Genomic DNA, 16,260 nt, shown 5'->3' on the forward strand with positions numbered 1-16,260 from the left:
ACAATTAAGACAATGCTTATTACAATCTAATTATATCCCCATTCCTTTTAATCTTTCAATCTTTCATACACAAAGAATATGCTGAGTAAAATCTGTCATCTTTGACCAGTACTTGTGCTTCTAGTTACCATGGAATTCCTAAGATCCTCATTAACTAATTTAAAAGCTTTTATTGCATTAAAATTTTAAAGTATGAGATGCTTTGTAAAGAAAATATTTATTCAGCAGAACTGGGGGGATTTAACATGTGTGCCTTCCATTGAAGACTGCATCTATTTACTCAACTTCTATAGTTACAGTTTCCCCTATTTATTAAGGACTTCTGTCAGAAATTCTGATATTAAACACTGCAGTTTTAAAAATTCCTAGCAAGTTGTATATAAGGTTAGTGATTTCTGAAGTGAAATTCCCATTGATACTAAAAGGGAGATTTAATAAAGTTATTTGCAGAATATGTCCCAAGATCTTAATTATTTATTTGCTGTATTTTAATGCTTGAGATAAAAACGTAATGAAATGGGAGGAGGGATGTCACTCAAAAGTGAATAAATGACAGTGAAGTGAAAAGGAAAATGTCAGTTCTCATCAGTATTGCTTGTGAATCTTTGTCCTATGACTAAAGATTATAGGTTTATTAAAGATGAACTTCCACAGGGCTACTGCTACTGATCCCTTACTTGAATTAGGTAACTTGAGCCCAGCCTAGGAAATTATTACAGCTGGTAAGTGGTTTCCTTCATGGTGAGGAGCAGGTGAGCATGCTGGAGAACCCACATGCAAGTCTTGTGCTGACAGATTTGTACCTTGAGGAGCCAGGCTGTGTCACTAAACTGCAGGAGAGCTTTTCCAGTGAGTGACACCGTTAAAAAGGATTTTTGCAGAAACTTCCTGAGTGCTTACAGCAGTTATTAGAGTAAATTGGATATGCACTGTGCCTGATTAAGCATATTCCCACATATGTGTTTACCCTGAAAGCCAGAGCTGTCCCCAGGTTCTCTGTGCTGGATTGTGATCTGTGAGATCTCACAGAGTCAAACTGCACCAAGCCTTGGGGAACAGTCTGGTGTCACCTTGGCAGCTGCTGGTGGCACATAAGGAACCTGCTGGAGCCCTCTGCAGCCCGAGCCCAGCAGGATTGTCCTGGTGCTGAGCAGGGGGAAAGGGCTGCACTCTGCTCAGGTTCACAGCTCTGAACAAATGGCCATTAGCTAAAGGAAAGCCTAATTAGCATGGTTCTAACATGCTGCTTGAAATGTGGTGGCAGTTGAGCTATAAACAAGGGACAATGACACCACACCCCACTGAAATGATGGGAAACAGGCAGAGTGGGACAACCTAAATTCTTATTTCATTTGAATGCTGAAGATCAATAAAGCTGATTATAAGGGCAGTCTTATATTCTGCTACCTCTTCCCTGGAACTGTTCTAAGAAAAGTGATAACCTGGATAGAAAAGAAAAATTTCTTTGCCGTGAGCTACCCACATGTTCTCAGTATTGCAAAGAGGTAATTACACAAAACTGTAGCAAATTGTCTTTCCTACGTCCCTTGCATAGACCAGAGATTTTATTATTTATTATTATTATTTATCATTATCATGATCAATTTATTTATTTATTTGTTATTGGAATTACTTTTAACTGCTCTTTGTTTCTGCTTTTCCTTGTTTTGTTGGATTTTTTTAAACTAAAGCAAATATCCTGACAATACATAGCTCTGCACTTTTTTGCTTGACATGAATCAGTGAATGGAGTTTATTAATTCAATATATTGATTGTCCTGGTCACACAATCCTGTTGGAGCTGGGGCAGAGTGGTCTCCAGATTTCTTGGCTTCATCTCCCACTCCCTTACCTTGTGTTTCCCTTCCTAAGTGCTCCTGGCAAACAGTCCCAGTGGAGGAAGAGACAACCTGCCTGCCCTGGGATGGCCTAAAAACTGTCAACTCTAGATGCATGGCAATCAAATTAAAAGTCTCATTGGTGCTTCTGATGGCTTCTACAGAGAAATGGAAAAGAAATGCTCTGCCCAGCAGCAGAAAGACTTAAGTATTCGTTCCAGAGAATTAAGGACACTTCTGGTGAGGCGAGGGGAGGAGCAGAGCTATCAGTTGCCTGGTAGTAAATATGTTTAATGTAAAGCAAGCAGAGCTTAAAGAGCTCGTTTGTCTTCCAAATTTCTTCCAAGCACAGATTAAATACTCTTGGCTTTCTTGAGGGTGAGATGGAGAAGATGAGCTTCTTTGTAGATCAAAATCACGTTCACAGATTTATTTAGTGTTTAAATATCAAAGCAACTAGCTAGATCTGAAGGATTAGGATGTTTCTTCCTTTGCCATGTAAACAGATAAGAAAATGAACAGAGAGATAACTGTTTTATACATGTAGGACTTAAAGCAGTTCATTTGTGAACACAACATTTTTATTTCTGTAGCTTTTATTAGTTATTTGTGCAGTTGGTAGGTATAAGAATTGGAAAATGGTATGATATTCGTGAGGCTTATGTATATTGACAAGGGATGCAGAATGGTGCCTGGCACTTTAGAATTAAAGGGATGTTTATAAAGTATATTTTATGTACTGAAATATTCATCCTTTATCCTATATCTGCCAGACAACTCAGCATACACAGACACTCACATAACTCAGAATACATTGCTTATCTACTTTAATTTGTTTTGCATACATTGCCCATGTGGTGGAATACTGCTCCTAGGTCATGAGCATTATTTCATACTTTATGTTTGTTTATATTCAAACTCCATAAATTCTAGCCTTAACAGACATGTGAGATATATTTATTTTAATTTTCAAATACCCATTATTTATGGCCACTTGTAATCATATTTTAATGTCATGAAGATTTAGGATTGCTGTAAGCCAGAGAGCGTAAAACATTTCGTGCATTGCTACTATTTTTCATTCCAAACTATTCCACAGAACTTCATAAAAACTTCTGGGTTTTTCTCTGGCACTGTCTTTGGGTTTTTCTTTTGGACAATTGGAATGCTGGAACTCTGAAATCCAAACCCATGCAGTGTGCAGCCATTTAATGGAATCCATGTGATTAATACTTTAAGAAGATCAGCTGCAAAATATAATGCACATGTCTAAATAGTGTTTTTCATCCTGAAGGGATTCCAAAGTTCTGTACCAAATTTGAGGGACAGAAGTTACTAATCTGCCACACAGTAAGAGAGGAAACTGCCTGCTTCTGTTAAGGCTCATATTTGTTCTTCTGTTAGAGATAACCTGCACACTTTCACGGGATCAGCATTTGCATACCTGAAAGTTAATTGCTAAATTATAAATTCTGTGCAGGCATTAATATCTAATGAATAGCAAGCAATTATATTTTAATAGTGCCTGAGAAAACTGGGATTCCCTGCCCTGAGAATTATGAAATATAAAGCTCTAAAACCAAAGGGATGGTAGATGATTCAGTTCAGGAGGGATGCCAGCAGGTCAACTGGTCCAAGCTCTCCTTCAGAGTGAGGTGGTTTTGAGGTCAGGCACCAGACTCAGGCCCATGGATTTGGGGGCAGTGTCCTTTCAATCCCCCTACAGGCTGTTACCCCTCAGTGCTGTGCATCTTCTGCAGTGGACTGAGGTGCCTAAGCACTTTATAACATCTGCTTGTTCTCACTGCAGCTCCCTGCTTGTGCATCCATGTGTGTGCACAAATCCCACTCCCTCACATTACTGAATTCAAATTGAATTTGAAATAATGATGAAAGTTACTATTAAGTAGCACTGACAGAAGGGGAGCAGTTCTGTTAGGTCACTAAATTCTAACTTGGCTTAGTGGGCATTTTGATTGACTTAAACTCCTCAATTTGGTAAAGTTTTTTTTGTACACTAAAGGAATTATGGTCAAAGAAATGCAATTAGCATTTCTTAACATGATTTTTAACATGATTTTTATTTTTTATCTTATGTGGAGGTTCTGATCTAAGGAGGAGAGGAATTCATTCCTCCTCTATGCAATATGTGCCGGATTTGTGAAGTGAAAAAAGTATTTTGAAGCTAATGACTGAACTGAGAATGTCTTCCTACAAAAATCCTAAATTACATTAAGTGTAGATTATGTTGTAATTAGGTTAGCTATTCTTTCAAACATGAAGTCAGTGTTTTGCATGTTGCCCTTCGACTGGCTGCATTTACACATCCTGTCTGATAGGTCACTTTATCATTATGCTGCCACAAAACTCTTTAAATAGACATTATTTTAGAGATAAATTCAGCCTGAGAAGGCTTCTTTCTCAGAAAGGATATTACATATTACAAAGGATGATGCCAGTGCTTGTATGTGATATCAGAAACATTAATACAATAAAAGATTACGGTTTTGGTAGTAGTTTTATGAATGCAATTTCACCTGGAATTATATTCTAAATGGATTTTGTTACAGTAAGATTAATTTGAAAGACCCAGCTATCTTAAATACAAATTTTTACTGCATCTTTTATATATCTTTTTATTGGGTATATGAATAGGAGTTGGATATGAGTCTTGCTTGAAAAGAATACACTGTGTAACTCAAATGTGCTGGTAGGGTCGAATTTTAGCTTCTGCCCAAAATTTCAGCAAATAACCTGCTTGGCCTCTGGAAGGAGCTGTGTGACTGGGCTGCAGCAGTTTCTTAACTTATATTTCACATCACTTCTTTGCTCTTGCTGGTGCTCAGTTGAACTCACCCCTGATCCTGGTAAAGCCACGGGGCACAGTGGAGAGGTGTCTCTGTGCTCCCATTAACAATTTTGGGGTGCAGAGAGAGCCCTGCCTGGCTGTCACAGAGCACTGGGACTTCAGCATTGCAGAGGCTCCTCAGTCTGATGTCTGACCTTCCCAAAAGGCAGTCTCCCTTCCTTCTGGAAACTGTCTGTGTATAAGGAGCCCAAGTTCTGGGCTCAGCTGGAGCCCTGTGTGTGAACTCAACATTCTGTTGGTTTCTGTGTAGTTTCCCCGAGTCTCAGGACAGTGCAGCACAATCTGTCCCCCTCTTTTCCCTGCCCAGCTGTTGGTAGCTTGGAGGGGTCACACCAAGAGAGCTCTGTTGGTTGTGCCCAAGAGGGAGACCTCGAGGGTGCCTCCCCCCAAGTCACAGGGGCCCCTTTGCTTGAGTCACTGAACATGAAGTTGGGTAACATGGAAAGTTCTGGGGCAATCCCTTGTTAACAAGGTGTGAAGCTCTTACACCCCTGGGGTTTTCTTCAATCTCAAATTTTTGTGTCCTCTATTGCAACATGAGTTTCCCTCTCTTTTTGTTTGTGTGTGTCTCTGTATCCTCTTTTTGTTCTTTTCCTTTAGAAAGGTGCAAGTGACTTTACTTGAGATTTTTCATACCAGCAGTTCCCTTTTGTGTGATCTTTACTTCTCTTCTAAACAGTCACACGTTTTTCTCCTATTTCTGTTTTGTTTGGAGAGTTGGGTGTTACCAGAGTTCCTGCCCTTATCTGTAGAAGACTGGAATTGCAGGAAATGTTATAAAATACATATTCCAGGCAATTTAAGAAATCTTACATAGAATTCCCAATTGTTTATCTGTATAGGAGGTATTGAAATGGAGGATTTCAGGGCTCTTTAAACATACTTTTTGGCCTTTCTTATTTTTTTCAGCCAGTTCAATAAATACAGTTGTAGCAGGGCCAGTCTGTAGTCCTAACTCAGGCATGTATTCATCTGCACAGCACATCTGCAAGTAGATATTTATTCTTTATTTCTTTGTTTGATGTGTAGCTCAAAGAAATACTTAGGGTGCTGAGTAGTTTTCAACTAAATGTTTTCCCTAAAAAAAAACAAGAAGCAGCAAGGCAGCCTGGTGACAAACACGAGAGTGCCAGGGAGAGGCTCCTGCTGTGTCTGGGCCCTCTGTGGAAGCAGCAGCTCTGTGTGGTACGTGGCAGTGGCACTGGGCTCTGTGCTGCACTGGGAGCCTGGCTTCATTCTCAGCAATTTGTCAATCAGTGTCACTGCCCTGCCTCAGAGCCCTGGGCTGCTGCCTCTGCATGGCTCCAGCCTGTTCTGGAACTGTCAAAACTCACTCACAGGGCCTCACCTCCCACTCAACCAACACTCTGGTTCATTGACATGTGCTTCGTTCTGTGTTTGGGGTTTGAGTTTATTTCAGTTGAAGTATTACTCTGTAGAAAATGACTTGTGCCTGTGCCTACCATAACACTGTGTCATTTTTATTTGTATGCCCTTTCTTTGGCTTTAACTAAGCCCTGAAGGCTTTGGAATTGAAGGATTAAAAAATAACAATAGCAAATAAAAAGCATGATTTTATTTTCAATGTTGCTAGGTACCTCATTCTGTGTACCTCATTTATTATTAGATAGCTGTAGGCACACCAGCAGCTCACTGAAGGAATGAACAGAAAATATGGAAACAGTGATTATCCTCTAAAATCCAAATTAAACAGGCTATTGTCATTGCTGCTTTTATGTCATTTCTCTAAATTCTTTAGGTACCATCATATCCCAGACTACTTTTATTTGCTCCAGTTCTGTAGTTAACAGCTTTAATGAGAAGACGAGGATTGAAATGTAATTTAAATGTTCCCCTTGAAACTCGTGTGCGCCCTGTGAGTGAGGAAACACTGTGTGTATAACATACTCTTCACTGCAGGGCTTCTTCCCCCACAGGAGCACCTGATCCAGCCCCAGCTGAAGTCACTGGAAAGGCTCCAGTGAGTGCCAGCAGGCTTTGGACCAGGGTGTGTGAAATGAGGTCATGTGGAAAGATAAACAGGAGACATCTCATTGCAGATGTAGCTGTGCACGTGAGCACTAAATGGGGAGAGCTGCTGGGAGCCCACTCTGCTGGGAGATGCTGTTTGGAGAATAAATAGCTGATGGCACAGGATCAGAAGGACTCAAAAGACACAAGCTCTTGACTTACTTCTATTTTTCCATGTACGAAGTGAGCAGAGGCTAAAAGCATAATGCTTTTCTCTAAGTAGCTCTGAGATACCACTTAGATTTTTTTTCCCCTCCATCTCTCCTGTTCTTTTTTTTTCCTTTTCATTATCCTGAGAGGCTACCTCTTCCATCAGAGTTTGGAAACTTATAAAGAGAAAGGTTTCTCTAACTTCTCTTTCCCTGGCTGCCCTTTCCCTTCATTTTTTAGCAGAAAGATTTGCCCCACAAAAGTGGGAGATCTGATGATTCTGACTAAAAGCACAAATTGGTTGGGCAGACTTTATGGTTTAGTTTACTTTAAATGTTTGTATTGGAGTTTAAAGTAGTTTATGCAAGGGAAAATCCATATATGGGGGAAGCTGGACATGTGTATTTGTATACCTGAAGTTTGGGAATACCAGAGTAAAAAGGAAATCTGTGCAGAATCTATCCAAAATTGGATTAGAATTCTTGGTGTACTGCCTAGATACTGGAAATTAATTTGTTGAGTTCAAAAATGAACTAATCACCATACAATTTAATCTTAGAATAATTTCACTGTAGATGAAAGCTACAGTAAAGGTATTTTCTTGTAAATATATCCAGCACCCTCCATTTTTGAACCAAGCACAGTCCATATCATGGGTTTTGCTTTCTGATATCTCTCATATGCTCGTTGCAGATTCCTGATGCAACACTGGAAAATCTTTCTGAAATCTTTCTTGCTGTTTTAATTGTGAATTCATATGTATTTGTAGTAAAGTTCAGCTTCTGATTCCACAGGCAAGCTGGAGATAGAGAGGAGGGAGGCTGCATTAGTGTTTCACCTTCAGCAGCAGCCAGAAAAGTGTGAGACACTCGAACTGCTGTTGCCTGTACTCTGCCTGCTCTGTGAATAAATAGGTTGTCAATCTAGCACTTTAAACAAGCACTTTCTTCTTTTTTAACCTTGCTTCTTGACATTTTCCATTAAGCATACTGTAATGGAAAAGATGAGGAGAATTTCTTTGCACACCAGGAATAGCAACCTGTCTGCTTAGCACCAAGGGCCCTTTGCTGTGTGGTGACTGAGAGCTCCATGCCACGCTGGATTGCTTCTTGAGATGAGATGCTGATAGCCCTTCCCTGTGTGACTGTGGCTGCCTGGCTCTGGGAGAGCTCCCCAGCCAGGCAGAAGGCAGCACGCTGCTGAGTGTGGCTGCAGAATGCAGGCAGGCTCTGCCAAAGCACCGAGCTCTGAGTGTGCTGCCTGCAGTGAGCCTGGCCAGCAAAGGCCATCTGTCCAGCTGTGTCACTGAGCCTGGCCTCTGAAGGCTCCTCAGGCAGGCAGTTTGTCACCTTGCCCACTCTCCAAACCCCTTGATGGCCACCAAACCCATAAGATCTGTGGGAATCCTGTGTGTGCAGAAGATGTTAATCAGTAATAATCGCTGCTCACATGCACCAGTAGGAAGATTTAAACAGAGATAGGCAGTGCAATTCCTAAATATAAGCCTTTTATAGAAGAAAACTGTTATTACTACATCATAATGGACCTCTCTTTTCTGGTTGGTCTAACAGACTAGAATGCTACATGAATACTTGTTTGAAGAGAGGCAAAACCAGAAATCCATATATGCACGTAGGCATGTACTGAGACATAACCATGCAAAACACCTAATTAGTTGTCCATTACTTAAAGCTGCTTCAGAGCTAATTCATCATTAACTGAATAGATCTTTTAAGGAAGCCATTATTGTCCAAGCACTTCGGTCTTATTGTAGTGTACTGCTGTTCCTTCCCTTCCTTCTGATATTTATGCTCCTCAAACACCAGGTCTGTCTTTGGAAGGCTGCAGTTAAATAAGCTCTGTGGAGGTAGCATCGTGTTTCCTAGCAACACCATGTCTGTGGCACTGATGCTGCCTTGCCTCTCTTCTCTAAACGCAAAGTCATGTCCATTAATCCCCAGCTGCACTTAAAACTTTTCAGGGATTTTGCCAGCTCCCCACTGTTCATGTTTTCATTTTGCTCAGACGCTGCAAGGCAAACTGCTTCAGTGATTTAATTCTTGTCAGTGCCTCAGTAGAAAACCAACCACATGGGTCTATTCACAATTACTGTTTGGTTTTCATTTAAAACAAATAATTTCTCGTACACCGTGATGTCTCCCCTCAAACATTATCATTTTGGTCATTCAAACAACCTGATAAATGGAACAGATAAACTAAATGTCTTGAAAATCTACTACCTGTGCTGCAAAAGTAACTGTTTTTTTTTAAAGTTAAGATATGTAGTGGCAAAATAACCCTAAATTTAAGTGAAAGAGGTTTGTTTTTTTTTTTAATACACAGCAACATTGAAATAAAACTTGTAGGACTTGTTTCTGTCTGCCAACAGCTTTCTGTGTTAACGTGAACTGAATAGTCCTTGACCTCTTGTGATACCAGCTGTGAGTTCCAGGGGTATCACTTTGTTGTATGGGAAGCTCCTGCAGCATTGTGAGAATGAGTCTGGGGTCAGAGAAACTGCTCTCTGGCTTCACCTGCCAAGGCAGCTGGGAGGAGCAGGAGGAGACTCACTCAGAGCTGTGGTTTTCTGAACAGGTTTGTAAAAGCACAAACCTGTTGTCAGGCAACACAGCCTTCCTCCTGCTCACTGAGGTGCTGTGAGAGGTTGGCTGCAGGCCTCAAATCTTCTGTCACCCCACAGACAAATAGCTGTGCTTGTGTGGATTGGGTGTTGATGGATCTGCTTGTATTTACCAAGGCTACAGTTTGGTTTTCTTACCTTTTTTTCACAATGAATATTCAGTAAGATACTGTAATGGCTCCTGAGACTCATTTACTTACAGGAGAGAAAGGAGTTGAGGTATTCTATCACCTATGGACATTTGTTAGAATATGTAAGCAGCTTAGCTAATTAATATTTTTGTTCCTAATTTGTCTCTTGCTATCCAGTCAGTCATGTAATATTCCTAGTCAATTCAAAACACTCATCTTTGAGGGGATATCTCTTGTAATATGTTTTTTCAGAAAGTGCAAGATGTGACACCAAAATATAAGTAAACTTAGTGTTAAATAAGTAGGTGTTCTAAAATTACCATCAGTGAAGGAAAATATTAATTAATTTGTTTAAATAGATAAAGGTATTTATTTAAACTTTGTGTTTAGACATGTTCTGGAGAATAACGCAAGACTGAGTACAAAAAGTCCTCTGAGCATTGACGAGCTTGTTGAGGAAGATGTGTACACACATACAGAGGGAAAAATAAGAGAGATCTTCTGTCAGCAGACTGTCATCCCTATCAGCTCAAGGTCTGGACCTTTAGAGGGTTCCTAAAACCTGTGGTACAGCAGTAGGGCTCCTGGGCTAGATGCCCATTTCTGCAGGGTGTCCCCTTCCTTCACCGAGCGTTCCTGCCGGCGGCAGGACCGAGCCTTTTTGTCTGCACAGTAGCACGGCCTGAGCGCAGCGGGGTGGGGGTGCCCGGGGCTCACCTTGTCCGTTTGTCCTCGCAGATGGCTGTCCGGACCTGTGCAACGGCAACGGGAGGTGCACGCTGGGCCAGAACAGCTGGCAGTGCGTCTGCCAGAGCGGCTGGAGGGGGCCGGGATGCAGCGTGGCCATGGAAACCGCCTGCGCCGACAGCAAGGACAACGAGGGAGGTGAGCGGAGCCTTCCGGCAGCCCCAGCGGGCAGAGGCACTGTCCTGCAGGTGTCACACTCGCATCCCGGGAGGCACTGTCCTGCCATGTCCTGCAGGTGTCACGCTGTTGTCCAGCCAAGGACAGCGAGCTGTGGCCGTGCGGGACCCGCAGGGAGCCCCGGCTCGGGGCCAGCCCAGCCCGGGGGGGAGCCCGGCCCGAGCGGAGCTGCGGCTGCTGGGACCCCCGCACCGAGCGCCCTGTGCCCCTCGGAGCAGCGACAGAGCCACCGTGCTGGCCTTGTCCTCTGCTTTCTCTGCACTGCCCCTGCCAGGCTGTCCCTTGCTGTCCCACAGCCCCTGCCAGGCTGTCCCTGCAGTGCACAGCCCCTGTCAGGCTGTCCCTTGGGGTCCCACAGCCCCTGTCAGGCTGTCCCTGCAGTGCACAGCCCCTGCCAGGCTGTCCCTTGCTGTCCCACAGCCCCTGCCAGGCTGTCCCTGCAGTGCACAGCCCCTGTCAGGCTGTCCCTGCAGTGCACAGCCCCTGCCAGGCTGTCCCTTGCTGTCACACTGCCCCTGCCAGACTGTCCCTGCTGTGCACAGCCCCTGCCAGGCCGTCCCTTGGTGTCCCACTGCCCCTGCCAGGCTGTCCCTTGCTGTCACACTGCCCCTGCCAGGCTGTCCCTGCAGTGCACAGCCCCTGCCAGGCTGTCCCTTGCTGTCACACTGCCCCTGTCAGGCTGTCCCTTGCTGTCACACTGCACTGTCCCCATGCCAGGCTCTGCAGGGCTGGATGAGGTGTGCTCAATGTGCATGCAGGGTAAGGAGGGACTGACATCCCTGCTCTGTTCCTCCTGCCCTGTGTCAGGAATAACACTATTAAATATAGGATGTGTCCTGTGTTTCCCTTCAAAGATGTTTTTTTGGTTTTGTTGTGCCTTCCATGGTGGCCTGAAAGCAGTTCTAAGATGTTGTGCTTTCTAAACAAGATTGGTAAATTTGGTCCTTAATTTACAGGAACTTTCTTATTCCTTTCAATATAATGTCTTTAGAAAGTCCCATAGTTTCTTTTTCATGTGTTTCTGCTCTCTGCTATAAACCAAGCATCAGACACGGCTTTTTTCCTTGAGACTCCTTCCCTTTCCTTTGGCCAATAATTAATCTAAAGAAAACATCCGCTGTTTGCTGATTAATAAATATTTTATAAATGTATTTCCTAAAACTGCAAAGCAACATTGGGCTGTATCAAGGGTAAAATTGTCATTAGGCTGAGTGCTTTAATTTAAGTAAGTCCCAAACTGAGGAACAGGTGTATTTGGTTTTGATTACATGATATTAACCACAGCTGAATATCATCAACTTGTTTTAATTTGTAAATCCTCTGTTAAAAAAATCCTTGGTTTCACATGCTCAGTGCTTACAAAAGTATTTTAGAAGTTCAAATGCTATTTCAGTTTCAGAGAACTAGAACTTCCTTTAGAGCTGTTACTGAATTATAGAAAGCAGAATCCAACTGCCAGAGTACATTAATTGGCTTTTAAGTATACAACAGAACCCACTAAACTTGTGTTAATATTCAGTGTAAGAAACTAAAAGGTGAAATGCTTAGGTTTGCAGTTTTTACATGCTTTGAAGATTATAAAGGGAAATTTGAAAACAGATGTATTATTAGAGTTTCCTCAAAGAAAAGAAAAAGGTTGGAAATGTTATTAGAAAAATTGGAATAAGAGGTTTATTTATCTACCCAGGACATTATTTTGTGAAACAGACAGGCAAGCAGGGGAAAAAATGACAGTGACAATATTCAGCTGCGCATCCTGATGAAAAACTGTAGAATTGTAAAACTTATTCAAGGAGGGTAAACAGGATCTCATCAGAGGCAAGGAATACAGACAGAATTGCCATACAACAGATACAACAGATACATAATATTTTGAATTAATAATTAATGCAGAATTGTATATTCCATTATCATGTGAGTTGCATGGATTTTGGTTTGCCATAGTAAAGCACCTGAAAGAAAATTAGTTGGTCTAGCTGAAGGCTGGAAAGGCTTAGGGGAGAATTCTCCAGATGTTCTCAGTGTTTGCATTTTAAATTATTTTTTTCCAGATTCCAAAGAGGTTACTGGTCACTGGTTCTTGTGAGTGTAAATAGTTTGAAGATTTAAGCTTGATCCAAGATCCAAACAACCTGAGAAGTCCCTTTGACCCCCATGTTTTCACATGGTTTTTTTTTTTATAAAGGTGGAAATTAATCTCTTGTCTTCTGAGTCTTTACTCAGCACTTAAATTCAATGATCATTCCTGCTCTTAATAGTCTCATCCTTATTCATTCCCTTAGAATGTTTGTATAAGGGAGCTCAACACCTGTTCAGCTGCTGTTTCTCCACAAGCTTTCCAGGCATTCCTGAAAAGCCAGAGGCACTTTGAGCCATGCTGTGTTTCCTGCACACTGCTCCCCTCAGGCTGTGCCACTGCAGTGCTCTCAGTCTCTCCCATGCCTTGCTGGTTTGTGCTGCTGCAGTTTGCTCCACTTTGGGGTTCAGATTCCTCTGAGATGTCCTGGGGTTCTGTCCCAGGTGTGCTGTGAGGACAGAGGGATTGTCCTGACCATCAGTTTGTCAAACTCACAAGAACTACCACAAAACTCAAACACCAACATAATGTTCATCCCTTAATGGTGAATATCTCAGAATGCAGCCCAGCCTTTGCCTGAGATGCACTGCTCTGTACCTGGCCAGGAATCTGTGCTCTGAGCTGTGTTCATGGGGGAGTTTGCAGGAATGGAGAGGCTGGAAGGGCTGTGTGTGTTCTGTGCTTCAAGCTGTACCTTTATGTAATTGTGACTCTCTATATAAAGGAACAGATAAAATTAAGTTTTCTCATTAGACAAAGCTGAAAAGTGTACTATGGGAATCAATAGTAAAGATCCAGCTAGTTACCAGAATGCCAAGTTTCACATAAAATGCAAGTTTATTGGAAGTTAAAGAAATTGCCTCTTCTCCCAGTCACTCTTTTCATTTGAAACTCAGCTGAGTTTATTTGCAGCAAAGTGTTGAACTCATTTGCTGCTCCATTACCAACATTGCTCTGTTAACATAAGCAAGTAGTTCTGGGGTAGTACAGAACACACAAGCTGTTCTTTTGGAATGCTGTAGGCTAGCTAAAAATACTTTTTTTTTTTCCTTTTTTCTAAATGAAGTCTTTTCTGGACAGTTGAGCCTCCTTCCTTTCTGTCCATCTCTGCATATTGTTAAAATACAATTCCTTCAGCATGTCACTGAAAGGGAACTATCATTTCCTACCCTCTGTGCCAGCAGATTTAACATATTTGGGAGCTTTTTCCCTGTTCAGCCATTCTTATTGCAATTGTATCTCACAATCAGATTCAAATGCCTTGGGCCAAGTCTTCATTTTATGGATGTCAAGGAGAGCATTGCCACTGACTCCAGAGGGTTTCCCATTTGTCCTGCTTTGTCTTATTATCTGCCACAATGCAAACTCCATACCATAGTTCAAAAAGAGAAAAATGAAACATTATACTTAATATTTTCTTTCCATTTTAGATTAATGTCCTTTCGTTGGTTTATTCCTAGAAGAGGCAGATGAGTCCCCCTCTCTTTTAGACTTACAAATCTTCATTATAAATGAGTTGTCAGTGTGGATTACTGGCATGAATAAAATGTGATTCCAGAGCAGTGAGAGGAGAGAGTCTCCAAAGCTGCTTTCTCCTCTTAGGGCTGTTCAGGGAGAATCATCTGAGGTAACACTGAGAAATTCACCTGCTTTTGCCTTCACCATCACATGTCAGACCAAGATATGGGCTTAACTAGGTCTGGAAGTGCCCAAGGCCAGTTTGGAGGGGCTTGGAGCAACCTGGGACAGTGGGAGGTAACCCTGCCCATGGTAGGGCTGGCTCTGGATGAGCTTTAAGGACCCTTCCAACCCAAACCAGCCTGTGGTTCTGTGATTCATAATGAACATGTTTAGGGTTGCTATGGTGCACAGGCTACTTTGCTGGAAAAAACTTGAAAGTCTCTTATTTATCTTTTTGTATTGTTTGTTGTTTTTTTGTGGGTGTTTTGGTTTTTTTTTTTTTTTTTTTTTCTGGCGTTCTTTTGGTTGGGTTTGGTTTTGATTTTTTCTTTTTTTTTCATTTCTGTGTAAGGACAAAGCCTAAGTGAAAAGTAAGGGGATTCTGGCATGGACTCACTTTTAACATCTCTCTAAATTGCAAAGTGCTTCTGTTTTCCAAACTATGTTTGGGTTACATAATTTACTCACTGTGGCTGCTTCTAAAGCTAATATCTTCCCTTAATCAGTCCCTCAGTAATCTAATCATTATTAAGCATCTTTTGGAGGGATTAGAAATAGCTTTATTTTAAGACCTGTAGTTGTGATTACAATATATAATCTCCCTAATAGACACTTATAACCCATTGAATGCACCGTGGCTTTATTTTAGGAAATTAGGGCATTACTGATGGTATTTTGAGGAATGGGAGAGGATATGCTACTTTTTACATTCCTATTTCTTTTGGCATATTGCACAAGGAAATCACTACTGTGGCTGTTTATACCCATCATTTTGCAATAACTATAATAATTTATATTATTTTAAATATTTTATATTAATTTATAATAATTTTTAATAATTTGCTTGTTCCTAAATAGAAAAATGTCTTTAGTCTCCTTAAACTACTTCTGTTTAACTAAATTTCACCTTAGACTTTGCAGCACTTTCAGCTGCAGGGGACAATGGGATACACAGCAAAACTCAGATGTCTTTCCTGAAGTGTAGTTTAATTAAATGTTGGATGCAGTTGATATCCATCACATTTAGGAATCTTTGTTCTGAGTGTCTTGGGATAATTTGGGGAAGAGATTTAAGAATCCTGCCCTCTGCAGAGGCAGCCTTGGCACAAGCCCATATTGCCCACTGGGACTACTCTTTCTAGGCTTTTCCTTCTTTCTCTCTTCTCCCACCTTTTGCATCTGTTCAAATGTACTCATTTTTATAGTTTTTATTGGCAAGAGAGTTAAATTATGTAATCTCAGAGAAAGACAAATAGGAAATAAGCAAAGTTTTGCTAAATGTGTTTGTTTCGTATTTGATCAGGATGGAGAGGGCAGGTGCAGACAGGTTACAAAGAAATAAATTTTTAAAAAAGCTTAAATGCAATCACTGCTTCTATCACTTCCCAGATCACATTTCTCCTCACAATGTAATTATCTGGACTAAAATTGATAGGAGAAGGAAAGGAACAAACCCATAGCAGTATAGAATACTAAGCCAAATAGAAATGAGGAAATTCTTATTTGTTATGCAAAGTGGCACATTCTTTTTAAAATACATTTTAATTTCTTTTCCGCTTGGCTTTCCAAAGAGAGATGTGCATCTCTCAGAAGGCAAATTTTGCCCTTCAGTTTGTTACTCTACATCTTTAACCCCACCAGGAAGTACAGTTGGTGGTAATTCTGTTTGGCACAATACATTAAAGATAATGAATTAGAGAAAGCCAACTAGCTGCTCAAGTATGAAATCTCTTCAATTCACAAGAAAAATGCATTTCTAGTGAAGTTCACTGTCAGGACAGTGCACTTGACTGATTGAAAGGCTGTTTATTTGAGTTGTCTTAGGAAACTCATCTCTGAAATTAGACAGAAGGAAAATAGAAAGAAAAGAGAAGTGTCTTCCTGCAATAAACATTTAGAAAAAAATTGCTTTTAGAAAA

At 41.3% G+C, this 16,260-nt stretch overlaps 1 protein-coding gene across 13 annotated transcripts in view; it reads left to right on the forward strand.

Annotated features, from left to right (window-relative positions):
* TENM2 (teneurin transmembrane protein 2) overlaps window positions 1-16,260 on the forward strand; it is a 612,765-nt gene that overhangs the window by 547,532 nt on the left and 48,973 nt on the right. For all 13 annotated transcript variants that reach the window (XM_059860582.1, XM_059860584.1, XM_059860583.1 and 10 more), the window contains one exon: window positions 10,399-10,545. In XM_059860582.1, the coding sequence (XP_059716565.1) occupies window positions 10,399-10,545 (147 nt within the window). The remainder of the gene's footprint in view (window positions 1-10,398; window positions 10,546-16,260) is intronic.

This window comes from Haemorhous mexicanus, chromosome 15 (assembly GCF_027477595.1).
Source record: "Haemorhous mexicanus isolate bHaeMex1 chromosome 15, bHaeMex1.pri, whole genome shotgun sequence".
In the NCBI taxonomy this organism is placed as follows: Eukaryota; Metazoa; Chordata; class Aves; order Passeriformes; family Fringillidae; genus Haemorhous; species Haemorhous mexicanus.